The 17,805-nt window shown below is 38.4% G+C and overlaps 1 protein-coding gene across 1 annotated transcript in view; it reads left to right on the top strand.

Moving 5' to 3' along the window:
* The first annotated feature begins 223 nt into the window (after window positions 1-223).
* baz2a (bromodomain adjacent to zinc finger domain, 2A) overlaps window positions 224-17,805 on the top strand; it is a 59,009-nt gene continuing 41,427 nt past the window's right edge. The window contains 11 exon segments of the mRNA XM_056449806.1: window positions 224-392; window positions 4,075-4,204; window positions 5,723-5,809; window positions 5,812-6,525; window positions 9,838-11,445; window positions 12,075-12,260; window positions 12,383-12,748; window positions 12,848-12,908; window positions 15,894-16,002; window positions 16,121-16,228; window positions 16,331-16,550. Of these exon segments, the coding sequence (XP_056305781.1) occupies window positions 4,075-4,204; window positions 5,723-5,809; window positions 5,812-6,525; window positions 9,838-11,445; window positions 12,075-12,260; window positions 12,383-12,748; window positions 12,848-12,908; window positions 15,894-16,002; window positions 16,121-16,228; window positions 16,331-16,550 (3,589 nt within the window). The 5' untranslated portion in view covers window positions 224-392.

Raw genomic sequence — 17,805 nt, 5'->3', positions numbered from 1 at the left:
ATCCAACACAACCAAGCACACTTTTTTCCCCACAGGTGTATTGTAGTGTTTTCAGAGTGAGTGTGTGTGCGTGTGTGTGTGTGTGTCAGAGGTCAACATCTCCTGTCATCAGCGCGGTCTGCTCTTTTCATCATGGTCGGCACTGGGACCCGGAGGCGCGCGCGTGCGCGGGCGTCTGGCCGTCATTCACTTCCTCTTTCGGCTCGCTCTCTTTCTCTCCTCTGTGATCATGGCTGCGCTCAAACATTACCAGCCATGTTTGCAAATCTGAAAACCCAAAGGTAGCGATTTACCCCGTTTATTATTTACATCGCTTACACCCTCTTCATTCCACACTGGTCCTTGCCGGGGGGACACATCCTCTGTGTCCTGTGCGATCGGCAGATATCAAGGTTGGGCAGTTTTAATTATCATTATTCGGGGAAACTTTTAAGAGTGTGCTGTTGTGGGTGATGCTGCCTCATTTTCTCTTAGCGTATATCAGGAAAATACGCCAATTTATCAACGAAAGATGACCTTCTGTGACGAGACGATCAAACGGCTTGTTTTGTTATCGCATTTCATAAAGCGAGCTTTAAAAACTTAAGCTAACGTTAGCCGAGATGACTTGCAGATCACAAAGCCTCTAATATTTATATGATAAGCCCGTTTTATCTGTACGTTTAACGTCTTTAATTATTTAAATAACGCACTAACCTGTGCTTATGTAAATAAGAGATGCTGTTTTCTTTTACCCAGACGAACACACACCGTTGCGTTTATTTCGAGGCCAATTTCATTCATACTCCGGATATATGAATTAACATAAATGTTAATCGCGAATATTGTTTCAAAGCTCATAAACCGTCGCGAGGAATCGCTGTGATGCGGGAATGCAGGCCTCATTTTGTCATGGCATCAGCGCTGCTATAAAACAAGCACTTTAATCAAACTTCCTATCAAAATATCATTTTATAACACACACTTCTCACTAGTTTCTCATTCTGAACATCACTTTTAAAAAGTCTTCCCGTTACCTGTATTTCAGCTCACATGTTTGAATGCGCGATTGTGGCTTTATTTAGTAGCAGCAGTCTTTTTTGTTTTCGTTTTTGTGTGTTTGAACGCATCTTGTTAATTGTTTCTTATCTTTTGTGTAGTAATATTATGATACAGCTCTAACATTATATTAAAAAATAACGACGAAAACGAGATGTGAGCTGGTTTACCTTCAAGCTGTGGAGTTTTAGTTTCATATAAGTTTAATAAAATGTGTGCGTATAAATATTTTTGTGTGTTGTGTTGTGAGATGAGATCCAGCAGCAGCGCATGGTCATGTGCAGAGGTTAGCTTCCTTGCTAACCGATTCTCACATCTCCCTAATTTCTTTATTCAAATTTTATAATACGTTGTTTAATTAAATATCACTCTTTATTTCTTATTTGTTGGTTTTTAGTTATGTACGTCGGCTCTACAGCCATTTCCGAACGAAGTCCTCCAGTTTGGAGTTAAATGTTTACTGTTAGCAATGCGGCTAATGATAGACGCGCATATTAAAATAATTAGTGCTGGATTTGATCTAAATGCGCGAATCTACATAGAGTCATTTAAATATGCTTTCTTAAGAATGCCCTAAAGTGGCTTGTTAATGTGTTTAGAGAGTAATTGTTGAGTTTAAAGCTGGTGTTCAGCATGAGATCCGTGTATGTGATGTGTGTTATTTAACGCGATTGCTCGGGCATCTCATCGGCTTTATCTGCGACATTTTATGTTGAGATGTGAAGAGCAATATTTGTGATGTCCGCCACAGCAGTGCTTTTTGGTTGTGTCTCAAAACCGTGTACACCGGCTACCTGCACAACATTTTTGGTGGTCATCGGTGTTAGGTATTTGGCCAAAGATGCCGAAAAGCAATTAAGAGCGTTTTAAACGCGCATACAAGGCTGAAAATGCCAGATATTTAGGCAGAACAGCAGTGGTTGCAACGCAGCACTGTCTTTAGTGCTGTGCCGCTCTGCTTTCATTAATGGTCGGATGAGTTTTTGTCTGGATAATTTTCGTACAGGAAGGATCTGCCTGTTGTCGAAATGTTAATTATTAAATATTATTGGTTGAATAAATAGTAGTTTGGTTATTTGAATAATATATATAATTATTTTCGTGACTTAGAAGATTTTAAAATGCTGTGCATGCCTTTTGCACCACAAAAATAAAAATGTATAATATTTTTTGTGCCTACTTTCTATAGGAATATAATGAAAATTTGCATTTAGTTACCCCTGGGAATCTAAAATATAGTTATCTTTAATTCAGTAAAGCATGAATTTTGTGACTTTCAAAATGGAAGTTAATGGCTGTCTACACTTTGAGTAACAAAAACACAACAGACATTTAGTCAGTGCAAAATTAAAATGGGAGTTCACCCAAAAATGACAATTCTGTCATCCTTTACTCACTCTTCACTTGATTAACTACTTTACTTTCTTATGTTAAACACAGAATAAAATATTTGAAGAAAGCTAAAAACCTGTAACCATTGAACTCCATAGTATTTTTCTTACTATGCAAGTCGGTGGTTGTGTGCTTTCTTCAAAATATCTTTTGTGTTCAGCAGATAAGAGAAACTCAAAAGTAACCAATAATAGATCCTATAAAATGAAACGATTAAAGATTATTTGTCTTTGTTAGCATAATTACATTCATTTTAGAACCTCTGGATGCGGTCGTGAGTGCATTCACAGTTATTCTAAGCATACGCGTAATAATGTACACATAGGCTGGCATTTCATCATTCAGCTAAGATGAACAACATGGCATAAGGGTCCTCTCTCCATTGTAAACAAAACAACATCAGCAGCTCACATGTGAGTTTACACACACACACACACACACACACACACACACACACACACACACACACACACACACATATAGGAGGGCTCATAAAAGTGTCAGCCACATGAAAAACTGTAAAGGGGGAGGGAAAGAGGTAAAACTCTATTCCACAAAACCTGATTTTGACGCCATCAAAGGTAAATTACCTGTATATCACGATGACTTAATTCTATAATGACTGATTTCAAGCATTTTTCGTGAAGTCCTCCAATATCCTTTCTGCCATTGGTGGAACAAATAAAAATTCCCGCCATTAAAAACATACTTTATCTTTCATACCAGACTATAAGTTACTTTCTATCATGGAAGTCAAGCTGCAGGCTTTTAGCCAAAAATAGCATAATGGACCAAGCTAATGCTGAGGCCATTTTTAAAAATGAATTTTAATGGAGGAGGAAGCTTGTTTAAGCTGAATACAGTTTGTGGGAAAATAGCATGATTTCAATAATCAACAGCACATCAACATGTTTGTCATTAAACTTGTTCATTGATATAGTTTTAGATTTTTAGATAGAATTTTTTGATGTAAATTCTATTTTATTTGAGAAGTCCCTGACAATTGTGTACAGGTAGAAAAGGGCAGTTCTCGTTCGTTTTTAAAGTAACTACAAACTGTGACTTACTGTCGCACTACTCTGTAAATTTAGCAAACAAGATTGAAATGTCATTTTGAAAGACCGCACCAGTTTGGAAACACTTCTAGTTGGAGCTGCAGACCCAAATCTAGACCATCATCTCGTATTCTAGTAATCCTCAAGACCTTGATTCATGCTTCAGAATTTCTCTGAAGTAGTAGGCCACTGGGGTGCTTTTATTCATTCTTCAGTTAATATTTTATTCAATTATTCATACACGAGATGTGTGCTAGCCTTTTCATTTAATTTCTATTCTGTATTGCTTTGTAGTAAAGTTACTGAGTAGTATTTAAAGTTCATATGAACCGGACGTTGCTTAGACTTTTACATCAGTATGTTAATGTTCATCCAGCTGAAATGAAATATTGAGTAGGGGCCAGGGCTTTCTATTTTGCGCATCATTCCCTTATAGCAAACTAACGATAAGAGGGTTGTGGTTAAGAATATTGTTGCTGAAGCCAGCAAACATCATCAGAGTGTATTTAAGTATTTAATTCTGCAAAAATATGCCACATATTTTCTTTCAAGTCTGAGATCTGGTGTTTCTTTCTTTTCTTCCCGCCAGATGGAAGCAAATAACCATTTTAACTACGGGCCTCACTCTTCTGTGTCAGCTAACTCAGGACTGAAGCATTCCTCAGGAGATTCTCTCTATACTAACGGGTCCTCCATGAGCTTCCCCCAGCAAGGGAAAAGTGAGTTTCTGCTATCTGTTATCTGTTGATTATAAATGGGATGCATATATTAGGGCTGGAATATATATATATATATATATATATATATATATATATATATATATATATATATATATATATATATATATATATATATATATATATATATATATATATATATATATATATATATATATATATATATATATATATATATATATATATATATATATATATATAAAACAAAAAATTCATACTATAATACAAGTCATCTCATATCCCAATAACGATTTATCATGATATAGTTAGTAATAATAATACTGACCAAAAATAAAGAGCTATTTTTTTTCCTTAATTTTTAGTATGTACTCTTATTTATCACTTTATTTAGAACTTCAGGGGCAAATGTTTGACCAAAAATGTGTAAACATCAAATTAATATTAATAAAATATAAAACCATTTTCATAAGCTAATAATAGGCCCAACATAAAAAACTGCCAACTAAAATGCAAACATTGTACTTTCAAGATTGCAACTGACTCACAATACTGTTAAGGTTCCTGTCTGCTTCTTCGTAATGGTGTGTAATATTGCAGTCATTTAAATGATGAAAAAGTATTACCATAAACAATATTTTTTGCAACACCATGAAATAAACAGTAGTGCATAATGTGAAATGATAAACGTTTTATTTTGTTCGTACGTTATATATTGCACAGCCTTATGCTATGTTCACACCAGTCACGGCAAGCGCGGATAAATTGCGCTATTCACACGTAAATAGTCGTGCGTCAAATTAGCTTTATTCGCGCGTCAAATTCACTTCACAACAGATGTGGATTCGCGTGATGGGCATGGCTTCTTCCTGCCCGGTGACTGTAGCTTCGTTGCTAAATGGCTAACATGGATTTTATTGAGAGAATAGCTGTGTTTATGTGCTTTATGCAGGCTGAAAAACCATGTTGATTTGTTTGGAGCCGTGTCTGAGTGACCTATGTCTTTTTAGAGGTGCACCCAGCTTTGTGAGTTCATCAACTCCTCCAGAAACTTAACCTGGATGATTGAAGCGTTCACTGGTGCTTCTGACTTAGCCAAGCCCAGTTTGATCAACTGTTGTCTGTGTCAGCAGCAGAATTTTCCCTCGGGACACCAACAATAGGCGCTACGTTATAATCACACCCCCACAAAGAGCAAGCTCCTGATTGGTTAACGCGGCCCGAATGTCCGCTAAAATTAATATATTCGGACTCAAGCGATTCGCACGAAACACGTGATGCGTGCATCAATCGTGCAAATTCTTCAATTCGCACTGCTTCATTCGCGTGAATCGTGTCATTCGCGCCGCCTCATTCGCACGTATCGCGCTGCAGGATGTCTATTCACATCTTTGTATTGACTTAATATGTAAATCACTCACGCTTGACGGTTCTTCCGAGTCTGGTGTAACTCAGCATTAGAACATGTTTATAAGTCAACACGTGTCATGGTAGATTAATAATGTTGTCTGTTTTTTTTCTTTGATGCCACTCATTACACAGACCTGAATGGCGAAATGAATGTGAATGGCATCACTACTGCAGGTGGGAGCAGCCAGCCTGGCACCCTCCCTCCCTCTTCTTCTTATCCTCAATGAGCAACCATCACCTCCCAGGCAGCATTGGATTTGACTATCTGTGGGGCCAGTCTCAGTTCAGCCCAGCGATGGGGCCTGTACCTCCCCACGGGTTGCACCAGAAACCAGGCTCACAACCACAGCAGCCTCAGCAGCAGCAGCACCACTTCCAGGGGCATGGACCCTACCAAGTCAACGGCAGCTTGGGACCCTCTCGGCAGCCCCTGGGCTCTGGGCTGCAGTATTGGGGAAGGGGTAATCCTGGGCCGCAGCAGCAGGGGGGCTCCTCGATGTCCATGGGATTTAACTCTCATAGCATATATGGGTCATATCTCAACCAGGCTCAACAGAGCATCCAAGTGTCCCAGCATCACCAGCAGCCTCCAGCCTTGCAGAACCAGTCTGCAACATCACATCATCTCCAAAACCCCTCACATCTCCACCCACCTCAACACCAGCAGCAGCAGCAACAACAACAGCAGCAGCAGCATTATACTATAATGCCTAATGGAATGCCCTTTTACCAGCATGCACCGCCCCAGTCCCAACCGCAGACCCAGACTCCGTCTCAAGCCCAGACTCAAGTGGTACAGCCTGTAGGGCAGAGCTTTACGCCTCCACAAGGAAGCCCTCAGCACCATCATGTGGGCAGTGGAGGAGGCAGAAGCAGTCCACACCATGTGTCCATCCCTTTGAGTTCCCCTTCTCCTAAGAGCAGAGAGATGCAAGGTAGGCCACTGTCACATATCAGCGTTATTAGTTTAGAATTTTAACACCAGGGGCCTGTTTCATAGAAAAGCAAGGATTAAAGTCAAAAACCTGACTTCAATGAGCCTTCAATGAGAACTAAACGTCCATGCTTAAATTGGTTCCATAACAGCAAGTTGGAGATCATTTGATCTAACTAATCTGAGTTTAGTTTAAATCTAGATAAATGCTTGTGCGCGATACTGTCGTAAAACCTTAAAGGTCGAGCATAGATGCATCGATTATGTTGTGTGTAGCAGCTATGAAAACTGAAAGAGCTCTGAAATGAGACACGGCTATGTACCTTTCTCCAGAAGAAAAAATATTAAAGGAAATACTGTGAAAAATTCCTCTGTTAAACATAATTTGGCAAATATATATATAAAAAAATCACATGAGGGCGAAAATTTTTTACTTCAACTGATTATCATTTTGAATAATCGTGATTTATGATTTTTCCCATAATCAAGCAGCCCTAATGCATTGCAGACTAACTGTAACATACAAATGTGCTTAAAATAAACATATTAAGTTTAAAATAATGGCAACAAAGAGCCGTGCATGCACAAGCAGCCAGTTTTTTAATTTGCTGCTTTCCCTTTGACACTTGTTTCTTGCTCCCTGTGGGAAAATATCATTATATTAAAGTGAGGCTACTGCTCGGCGCGGATCCATCTCCTGATTATTCCACTCAGGGTTTGATACTTTAAGGTCATTCTTTAAGAAATGTAGCCTACTTCTTTATATCAGTTAGTGCTTTGTTATTATTATTTTGTTTATTAAATTTCTGTAATTCATAGCTACACCTAAATTATTATGTTGAGGGAAAAAATAAATAACATTTTAATAAACAGGAGAAAATCAACATAACCATTAAAATGTATACAATTTTAGTTGAAATGTTGTAGTTTGTATTTGTTTCATTTAGAATATCTTGTTTGAATTTAAATGTATTCTCGTTCTATTCTTAAGGATGTTTGGTGCATATTTACTATTAAGTGATTAAAGTTTTAATCATTATTAGGAGGTTAAGTGAATTAAAATGGCATCAAATAACAGCAGGTGAATGTTAACATTACTTTGATTAAGCTTGAACTTAAGAGTTAACCTGCCCTGGACCAGGCTAGTTTCCCAGCATAAGTTGCCAGAGTAACGGAGCTAGAACTATCGTAAATTTGATTTATGAAACCGAACCCGTCGTTAATAAACCTGACTTACCAAAATAAGCCTGGCTTTTTCTCTAAGCTTGGTTTATGGAACAGGCCCCAGGTTTTGTAGAAGAAGCTTAAGCCTAATTCCAGAATATAATACAAGTCTGAAAATTCAGATAAATATTGTCAAAGTTGAATGGAAAGAGGTCATTACATGGACATGGTGATTGCCTCAAACCCAGTTTAGTGCCTGAAAGGCACTTTTGATCAACTATAGTACAAAATTGTTTGGTGATTTTTCTTTTGTGTCTTTTTTTCTCTTTGGAGTAGAAAAGTTTATGTTCCATACAAAGCTGACCGTTCAGTTGTTGTCATGTAACTCGCGGTGAGCTTGCGGCATTCTTTCAACTAGGAGCGCCTGGAAAGTGCGAGAGCATCTGTCGCTGCCAATATGAACTCGGAAGCAGCTCGCCTCCTTTAGAAATAATGATTTTGCGTGTGCAAAAGATGGGATATATGAATGGCACTTAGTTAATAGTCTCAGCCATAGTTAAAATCAGCCTGTAATCCAGTATGCGTGCGTATTAGCCTTGGTGTACAAGCTCGGAACTGTAAATAGAGCACATTTTTTTTCCGTGCAGAAACGCAGTGTTGCAAAGCCTTTACAATGAACATGAAATTAACCCGAAAATAAATGAAAGACGCTTTGCAAAATATAATTTTGAGACCAAGCATGAACAAACGAGATGTTCTATACTAGATTTTGAATTGGACATTCTAGGTTGACTCATTTGTATGTACTGAATAACGAAGCAACACCTAAATGTAATTACTGCCAAGCTGCTTTTACCATAAAACATATTTTGTTGGAATGTAGATGTTTGAATACCATTAGACAAAATTTTTATAATAAGAGTACTTTGGATATTTTTAAAAAGGTACCACCAGGAAGAATCTCAAGTTATATATCAAAAATTTCACTGAAACATCATATTTAACTGAAAATATTTTTGTGTGAATTTTATTTATTTATATTTTATATATTTGTCTAAGTAACTTTTTATTGTAACACGAATTTATTTTTATCATGTAATATTTTTATGTATAAGTAATGTAATGAATGATTCTTAATGTCCTAAATATTAACATTACATTTGTTAATAGTTTAAAGTTATTTCTACATTTTCATGTTTACTGTTTGGGCTGTAGAGCTACTAAAATAGATTATTAAATGGATTGATTCCTGGCTATTTTTTATTTTATTTATTTTATAAGTCTTTCAAAATAAAGCCTTATTCAAGATCTCTACATAGTGATCCATAAGTGGCATGCTGGTTAGCATCATTCGATTTTACTTATTTGCAGGGATAAGAAAGCTTTGGGCGAAACAATATATATTTTTGTTCTGAAATTTAGGTTGAATAGTTAATAATGGCAGCACATATTGTTGCACTCATTCTTATTTCCTGCATTGGGTGATGCCATGCACTTCCTGAATAGCTTTTAATATCACTAGGTCTGTTACTATTCTTTTGTCCTCTGACAAAAATATCATTGGTACAGTCATACTTGTTTTTTTTACCAATGGTATTCAAGCTGGCATCACTTGGGAAGTAAACCATACAGATAAATAAATAGCAGGTGATATATTGGCCTAGTTCTCTTTTCTGCCCACGTTTTGTCCTGCTTCTCTGCATTAGCATATGCCACCTAGAAAAAAATAAAACAAACAACAATACTGTGCTTTCCATTGAAGATGAAGATGCAATACATTTGGCATTGCTAAATTTACAAAGAGTGAGATCAACAGCAGAGGTTCTGTAGTTTCACAATGATCATCCACGTATTGACTTTAAAACTTGTTTACTTTCTGACTGTGTAACAATTGCCTCATAGGTCATTTCATGGGAAAACGTGTGAATTTTGTGCAGATGCTTTTGCACAACCGTTTATTTGTACAATTAAAATTGTAGTTGCATTAGCAGCATAGTGCATTCTTTTCCAGGCCACATCTCTGACCTAAAAATCCAGTTTTAGTTGAGTCATATCACATTAAAGTGAATATAGATTGTTGCTGCCTGTTTTAACAATGTTTTTGTTTTGTACTTGTCTTACTAATAGCTTATGTGTATTTTCTCTTCAGTTCACATTAATGAGACCTTTAAAGAAACTGATAAAGGCTTCAATGGAGTTGAGAGAAGCTCTGTACCCCAGCGCCTGCCCAGAACTGAAGGCTTTCCTGTAAAGGCCCCTGGTTCCTCTACTGACTTTAACCAGGGTGTGCAGCATCCATCTATGGATCTGGAAGAACCTGCACAACCACACCAGGACATGAGAGCTGCTATAAAGGAGCAAAGTTCCTCCCCCATTGCTGGACCTCCTCAACAGTTGACTAGTTCTCCTCGTAAAACATACGAGACCCTGCCTCATCAAGTTGCGTCGGGGCAAGACTCATATACTTCATCTACAGGTTTGGGTGTCCGTGCACACTTATCTGTAACTCCACCTTCTCCACCACCTCTAATGGTCCAAGTCCAAAAAACAGTCTTCTCTACACCTTTATCAGCTAGTGACACTCCTTCGGGAATTGGCATAACTTCAACATCATCTTCGAAAATCTCCAGAGCTCCACCTGCTGTTTTACACAGCCAGTCTATGGTGAAGACCTTGACGCATCCTCCAACGGTGCCTCCTCAAACGGGTCCTCTAACAGTTGTCAAGGGGTCGAAAAGTCCACAGGTCTCTGCAACACCTCTATCTTTAGCTGCATCTCCATCTGTTGTCTCTACTCCCGCACTGGCATCACTGAAAGGACCTCAAGAGGCATCACCTCTAACAGGCCAGAGTCCTAAACATCCTGCTGCTTCCTCAACTCCAACATCTGTTGCTGATAAACTCTCTCTCCCAGCAGTTTCTGCACTTCCAGTGGTTGTCTCTGGTTCTCGTCAAGGTGCCCCTCTGGCTTCTCCCGCTGTTAGCTTTTCTTCTCAGGCGTCCTCTACACCGCTCATTCTTTCTCCTGCTCCAAATGTGTCTCATTCCATCGTTGGCTTTGCAGCTCAACCATCTGACTTGGTGGAAATTGTGGGTTCACATGGTGTGGTGCATCGCAACTTTGGGGAATCACACTCTGGTCAGAAAACCTCAGGTAAACCAGAGGCCTGTGGTTCTCAGAGTATAGTTGGAGTCAAAACTGGCACATCCAAATTAGAGTCCAAGGAGGCTCAACCTGAGATGCTTATGGTGCAAACTCATGGCAGGAGTCCTGAACCAGCTTTCATTGTTCCAAAGGAACCTGTGAAAGAAACTTTGGTAACTGTCAGAAAGGACTCTAATAGTATCAAAGATCTGGTTACCCAGAGGAAAGGAGGAAATGACACTTTAAATGACTCCTTTGGCACTGATTCGTCACTGGTCTACCCGTCCTTGGCTGAGTCAACCTACCTTGAAAGCTCAAGAGCTGAGGATGGGAGTTCAATGATGGACACTTTCGATAATTCATACAGTCTTTCCCAGACTGAAGACCAGTCAAAGTTTACAGAAGGATTCATGATGGATGACTCCAGGGACTTGCAGGACACTTCTTACGAAGAAGAAAACTTGAACAGCTCCTTGACCTCTGCCAGTTCAACTGAAGAGACGTCCCTCAAAGATAGCTTGTCTCTTCTGGAAGACTCTTTTACCAACACTTCACAGAACAGCTCCTCCATACTTTCTGCATCTATTAATGCCTCTACACACTCGATGAAAGGTGAGCCTCCCAATGCACCAATGAAGGACTGATAACATTTTAGCCAGTTGAAAACACTAGGACACTTAAAAGTTGTAGCTAAATAGTGACAGCGATGAGCGTTATGTTTTACCCAAAGTTGGACGTTCTTAATCTCTTAGTTGCCAGAAAAAAATGCAGACTCTGTTGTGCTCAGCGTAAAATAGACACTCAGTGCTTCGTCACACTGCTGGTGTTTGAAGAGAATCATTGAAAATGATTAAAAAAAGTATCTTAGCCAAACAACACTAAAACAGAACACTATTTGCTACAAGGTGTCTAGCATTCACAACATCATTAGTACAGAAAAAACAATGTTCATTTGAACATGGTTGAAGAGTATGGTGTTACTAATTTAGTACTGATTAAAATTATTGTAGTATTGGTTTAAAAAAACCATTAGATGACTAATTAAGAAAACATGTTTGAAATCAGTTGAAAAGTTGATTTTTCATTGGCCAATAATCTGTATGGTCCTTCAGTATAATGTGCATCTGTGTTTTTTTTGTCTTAATTAATATGAATGCTCAGGTGTGCTTGACCGATGCATAACTTGGATTTTAACTTTAAAACAGATCTTTTGATGTATAAACGCACCATCTTCCCTATAGGTGATCAGATTCTTGGTGAAGAGAATGGACCCGAGTTCTCCGCAATGACCGTTAAAGCTCTGCAAGTGGTTGTAAGTGGCTCTGTTGAAGGGACAACCACACACATACCTGAAACTCTTATTGTCATGCCACCTAAAAAGCCACGGAAGCCTAGAACCCCAAAGACCCCTCAAGCTACTGCTGAAAGTAAATGCAATTTTTTTCAGTTTTTATTATCCTGCTTGCGTAGTTAATAGATAATACAGTTTTATTTAATAGAAGTCATTTTTAATTGTTAGATATTAAACACTTTATGACTCTATTTCTAGTTGGCACTCCTGATTCCCAGACCAAGAAGCGGAAGTTAACAACTGATGGCACCAAACCAGAAAAAGTTAGGAGGAGAAAGAAAGCTGAGGATAATTCATTGACTACAGTTAAGAAGAGGAAAGTCTCTAAAGAAGCAAAAGAACCAATGGGCCTCCCAAGTGAGACCTCAACTCCTTCAAGTGTTCCTTCTCTCCTCGGTCCGAAGGTCTTTATCCATGACTCCAATTTGGTCAATAATGAGGGCCTGATAACCCAACCCAAGAGAATCTGGAAACGCAAGATGAAAGAAGGCGTGAATGAGGCAAAATCTCCCAAACCAGGCCAAACTGAAGATGATGATGGAGACGATAAAAGCTCCACAGCAGGTATCTACATGTTAGGGGTTTGATATGCATTTTTTTAGCAGTGGTAAACCTATTTTTCATATTTGACAGAAAAATATCAAATTTTTGTTTGTGCGACAGGAGACACCCCTAGACGCCGGATTGCAAGTGAAGAACAAGTCCAGTTTCCTTTGGCGCATGGGTGAGGGGGCCCTTTATGTCAGCTTTTTTCCTTTTAAATGTGCTTCTAAAGCTAATAAAATGCTTGCATTCAGTCATGATAACTGATCAATCCAGCTCCTAATCTTACTAGTAACATTTCTTTAAAAAAAAAAAAAGTAAATATAACAGCGAATTATAGTATACACATACGCATAATGAATATATTTTTAACATCAATTTTTAAATCAATCTTTTTTTTTTTTTTTTTTTTTTTTTTTTGTTTATTTGTTTCCAGTGACTTCCGGTGATAGCCATTATGCCTCCAATCCATTAAACAAAAACGTTTGCCTGCGCCCCAATTCCCATACTATTCGTCTTAAAGTATTCGGAAATACAATTAGTATGTCACATGTACCAAACCGTAGAATGTTGAAAAGAGTATGCCAACGGACCCCGCATTGTGTACTATTTCTGGTAGAAGTTCGAAGTGTAAAACCATCTCTACTCTTAACCGATAATATTGCCCACAATACATTGCACTTTGAATTTGATTAAAAACTACAAACTCAGATAAAGTGTAAACAAACTGCAAACAGGGCAGACACGCGAAACCAACCTTCAAGTCGAGGGAGGCTTTGCTAAAGTTGTTTGAATGACTATTGGTTATTATCTAACCAACTGGTAAATATCTACATCACATTTTCTGTGTTATTTCATCTGCAACAAGGATGTGAACTTGTATTTTGCATACTATTCGTATTAAAAAATACAATTAGTATGTCCAAAACCGTAGTATGTTGAAAAAAAAAGATGCCAAAAGTTCCTAGATGGTGTATTTCTGGTAGAAATTCAAAGTGTAGAACCATCTGTATGCTTAACCGATAATATTGCCCACAATACATTGCACGTTGGATGTGAATTTGATTAGAACTACAAACTCAGATAAAGTGTAAACTTTAGCGAGTAGATTTATCTGGATGAAAGTTTTTTTGCATGAACGTTGCTGCTGAATCTCTAGTAAAGTACGTAATTAAATATGAATGAAATGTGAATGTGTCAAGATGATTGATAACGGTCCGTTAATGAAAAACTTTTTTTGCGAAGAAAAGTACATACTTTTAGGACATTTGTATAGGCATGCCAATTCGGACACAACATTACTGTTCAAAAGTGTTATCTTTCAAATTCTGTTCGTGGTATCAGCAAATTTATGTTATTTGTGTATTGTATAGGCGGTTCTGTTCAGAAGTTAACAACTAATGTTAGGTCTTTCTTATGCAGTGTCTTCATGTAGGATAGTGTACTTGACCAAAGTACCTTTAAGGCAAGTCATTTCACTCAGCGGCCATCTTTAGAATGCCTCTGTGGCATTCTGTTTGAATGGGGAAATTCTCCAAAATTGCTTGCCAAGCTTACGATTGAATTTCATATTAGGAATCACCAATAAAATTAAACAACTACTGTGCCTTTAGTTTAATTTCTAAATGCCCAAATCACACAAAATCTGCAGAAAGTCACGTCTGGTCCAAGCCCCTGCCCCAGACTATCGTCAGTCTTTAGCGATTGGTGATTGGCTCCTGTACTAGAAGGTGGGCTTTTTTCACCATATAGCGATCGATGATTATCTCCTGTATTAGTTGGTGGGCTTTATTCACCATATTGACAGTTACGCTTTTCCTCATTAAAAAAGATACGAGGGCAGGGTTCAACGCTAAGAATTTTTTCGAATTATTCATTCATTCATGCATGCATGCATGCAGCTGGGGTGCCGGGAGAAAAAAAATTTAAATTACAGACGGTAAATTACAAAAATTTACCAGAAATTTGAATTCAAGGAAATATCTTTTTTTTTTTTTAAACCACCAAAATGCCTAATTTTAGAAACATCACAACACTGGGACTGCAGTCAGACCGTGAAGCAGATCAATGTTGATCTTTCTTTCGAGGTGACGGTGCAACATACAACATATTATAAAATTTAAAATACGGGAAAATTATCGGATGGTAACTTCAGTCAATTTTCCTAACGGATAAACAGCACTAGGTAATATTTTAGCATGTTTTCATGTCATATTAGACATGAAACACATTTGCTGGTAGAAATGACCTGCCCTGTCCCCATAATTCTCTCTTCGTACGTCTATTACACAACCATAATACACTGAGATTTAGCCTGGTTTGTTGGATCGTTTTGTTTTCTCACTGCAATTGATTCGATCGAGCTGAGACCACCTCATTTAAGTGATCTCGGACCAATTGATTTGGTGCTGATCCCACGCGATTGCGGCATTCACATATGCCAGACAAACGACACTTACTGGGCCATCGGGCAGTCCTTATTGTCGAGCCCTGCAAGGACATGTCTTGTGTATTCTATATGTGTTCAGTCTTTGACTTGACATTGTTCTCTCTTCAGGCTGACGTTACCAGTCTTGCACAATTTTTCCTTGTTTTGAAAGTCGTGAGGACGCTATCGTGGAGGTTTTCTTTTGTTTATGCAAATTGGAATGAATAAAAAATATTTGTGGTTCTCCAATTATGGAGATGCTGACAAACCCCTATATGTGAAGAGGGTCTGTTGTGAGAAGCTACCACTTATGGGGAATGCAAATGTTAAACCTCACTCTGTACATTAAGCTGTAAATGATCATTTATCAAAAACTCACAAACAGAAAAGATGTGGGCATCAGCTCAGCCTAAAGGAGTTTGAAATATTGCTAAGTCCAATATTGTGCATCTCTATTACATTTTGCAAAAGCATTTCAGTGTATTTAATATAACCCCTTTTTTTAATTCTCTAGAATAACTACCTATTTAAATAGCTATATTATGAAATGTATTGTTGCTGTGAAATAAAATTCCTCATACCGCAAAATTGAATTTTGTTTATACCGCCCTCGTTTAGCCTCAAGCAGGGCATTGAGTGTCCATTTCTCCTGCAGATTCAAACACATGGAATTATCATGTGACAATTAATTGGTCAAGGTATGTTAATCCTGTTTGATGTGCTGTTTACGTTTGCTAGCTGGAAGCGGGAGATCAGAGTTCGAAGACTTGAGGACCGCCTGAAAGGGGAGACGTGGTACTACAGCCCCTGTGGCCGAAGGATGAAGCAGTTCCCTGAGGTCATCAAGGTGAGATCTGTGCTAAATCTGCAGGCCAAATTATTCCCAAAAGAGCAACTTGATCTGCATGAGTGGTGAAGATGATTCTGTCTTCATCCAGTTGCTTGTGCCTCTCCTGTTTTTTCAGTATCTGAAAAGGTATCATGAGAATCTCCAGGGTGTTTCCAGAGAGCACTTCAGCTTCAGTCCACGCATGCCAGTGGGTGACTTCTATGAGGAGCGGGAAACTCCTGAGGTCTGTGTTCACACAAGTGCTACAGTCGTGTGGTGCCGTTTTCACACATACATTCAATCTACACTACTACATGATGTACCATCATCTGTTGGTTTGTAACAGGGTAAGAAATGGTTTCAACTTGCCAATGAGGAAGTGCCCTCCATGATCATGGCAATAACTGGCAGACGAGGTCGTCCTCCAAATCCAGACAAAGAGCCTCGTTCCACTGGTCGCCGAGCCAAAGGCCAAGGTAGACGACCGGGTCGACCTCCCAAGGTCAAGATGGAGGACTTGCTCAGCAAAGTTGATGCTAGACTGCTGAAGAGACTGGAGGCCAAGGGTGAGTGACTGACATGACTGGAGCATGGTGCAAATTTATATCAAGGCCCTAGTATACTCTTAGAATACTTTCAAACTAGCACTTTTGGTCTGCACCCAGGTTCGTTTGACGTCAAAGTATGGGACATTTAGCAAGTGTGAAAGTGTCTTCTGAACTCTGGTGTGCACCTGTGAACAATACCAGAGTCTGCCTGAAAGAGGTGGTCTGGAGTACGGTTTTCTTTCGGTTTACTTCAGATTTGAATGCAATCGTACCAGATAGACACAAGTGCCTCTCTGTATTTTGTTTTGGTAAAAAAAAACAAAAGTTTCAGTATAAGTAGAATGACAGTGATATGCGGACATCTCCATTTTGGCACTTTGCTTTCATGGCCGTCATCTAGCAGCAGCTCTACACAAAACAGCACCTTGATGATGCAAGCGTACCAGGGTTCAGAAGGAAAAAAGACGGTGTGAACACAAACCAGCCGAGAAGGTGGCAAGGGGGGGCAATCAAACTTAGGTTCGGACCAGGCAATTGAGCCAAGTGTGAAAGCACCCTTAAAGGCACAATATGTAAGATTGTTTGATTAACATATCCAAAGACCACTAGAACAATGTGCTAACTTTGAATTTTAATGTTCTTCAAAACATTTAGGATAATATGAATACATAAGGAATTGGCAGTTTGAATTAGCTTCACAGATCAAGTCCTGATTAGCCATGCTAATGACTACCATACTGTTCTACCATGATAGTAAGTGTTGAATATTTTAGCTCATTCACGAACATGATTTCTGCAGGAGTCCTGTATTGAAGACCACAATTGCACACTGTCACGGCATCATCAAACTACGCATTTGTTTGTTGTGAATATGCGCCCCCTAGCTGGGCAAAATTACATTGTGTGCCATAAGAACAAACTAGTTTGACTTCGTTTTAAACAAAATGAGGCCAAAACAAATGTGTTTTGTTCAGTTTCTTCGGAAAACTTTGCTTCAGTTGGTTAATGTCTGTCTGCCTAGGTCTAGCACAATAAGGAATTCTTGCTTTGCGATATATTGTCAAAGTTCTTTTGCGATAAGTGATATTATTCGTCATTTTAACATCATTTTATGCCGCTGATTATATCATGATTATATAACAGCATAATGCAAAATAGCCATAAACGCTTTAAAGTACTTAGCATTCTTAATGTTGTTTAGATTCTATAATTTGATGTTAAAAAGTAAAGTAAATGTCCTATTATATAAACTATTATATGTCATATTTAAAAT

The sequence above is a fragment of the Danio aesculapii genome, chromosome 23 (genome assembly GCF_903798145.1).
Source record: "Danio aesculapii chromosome 23, fDanAes4.1, whole genome shotgun sequence".
Classification (NCBI taxonomy): Eukaryota; Metazoa; Chordata; class Actinopteri; order Cypriniformes; family Danionidae; genus Danio; species Danio aesculapii.
The sequence above is the reverse complement of the archived record's forward strand: the minus strand, read 5'-3'. Positions and strand labels throughout refer to the sequence as shown.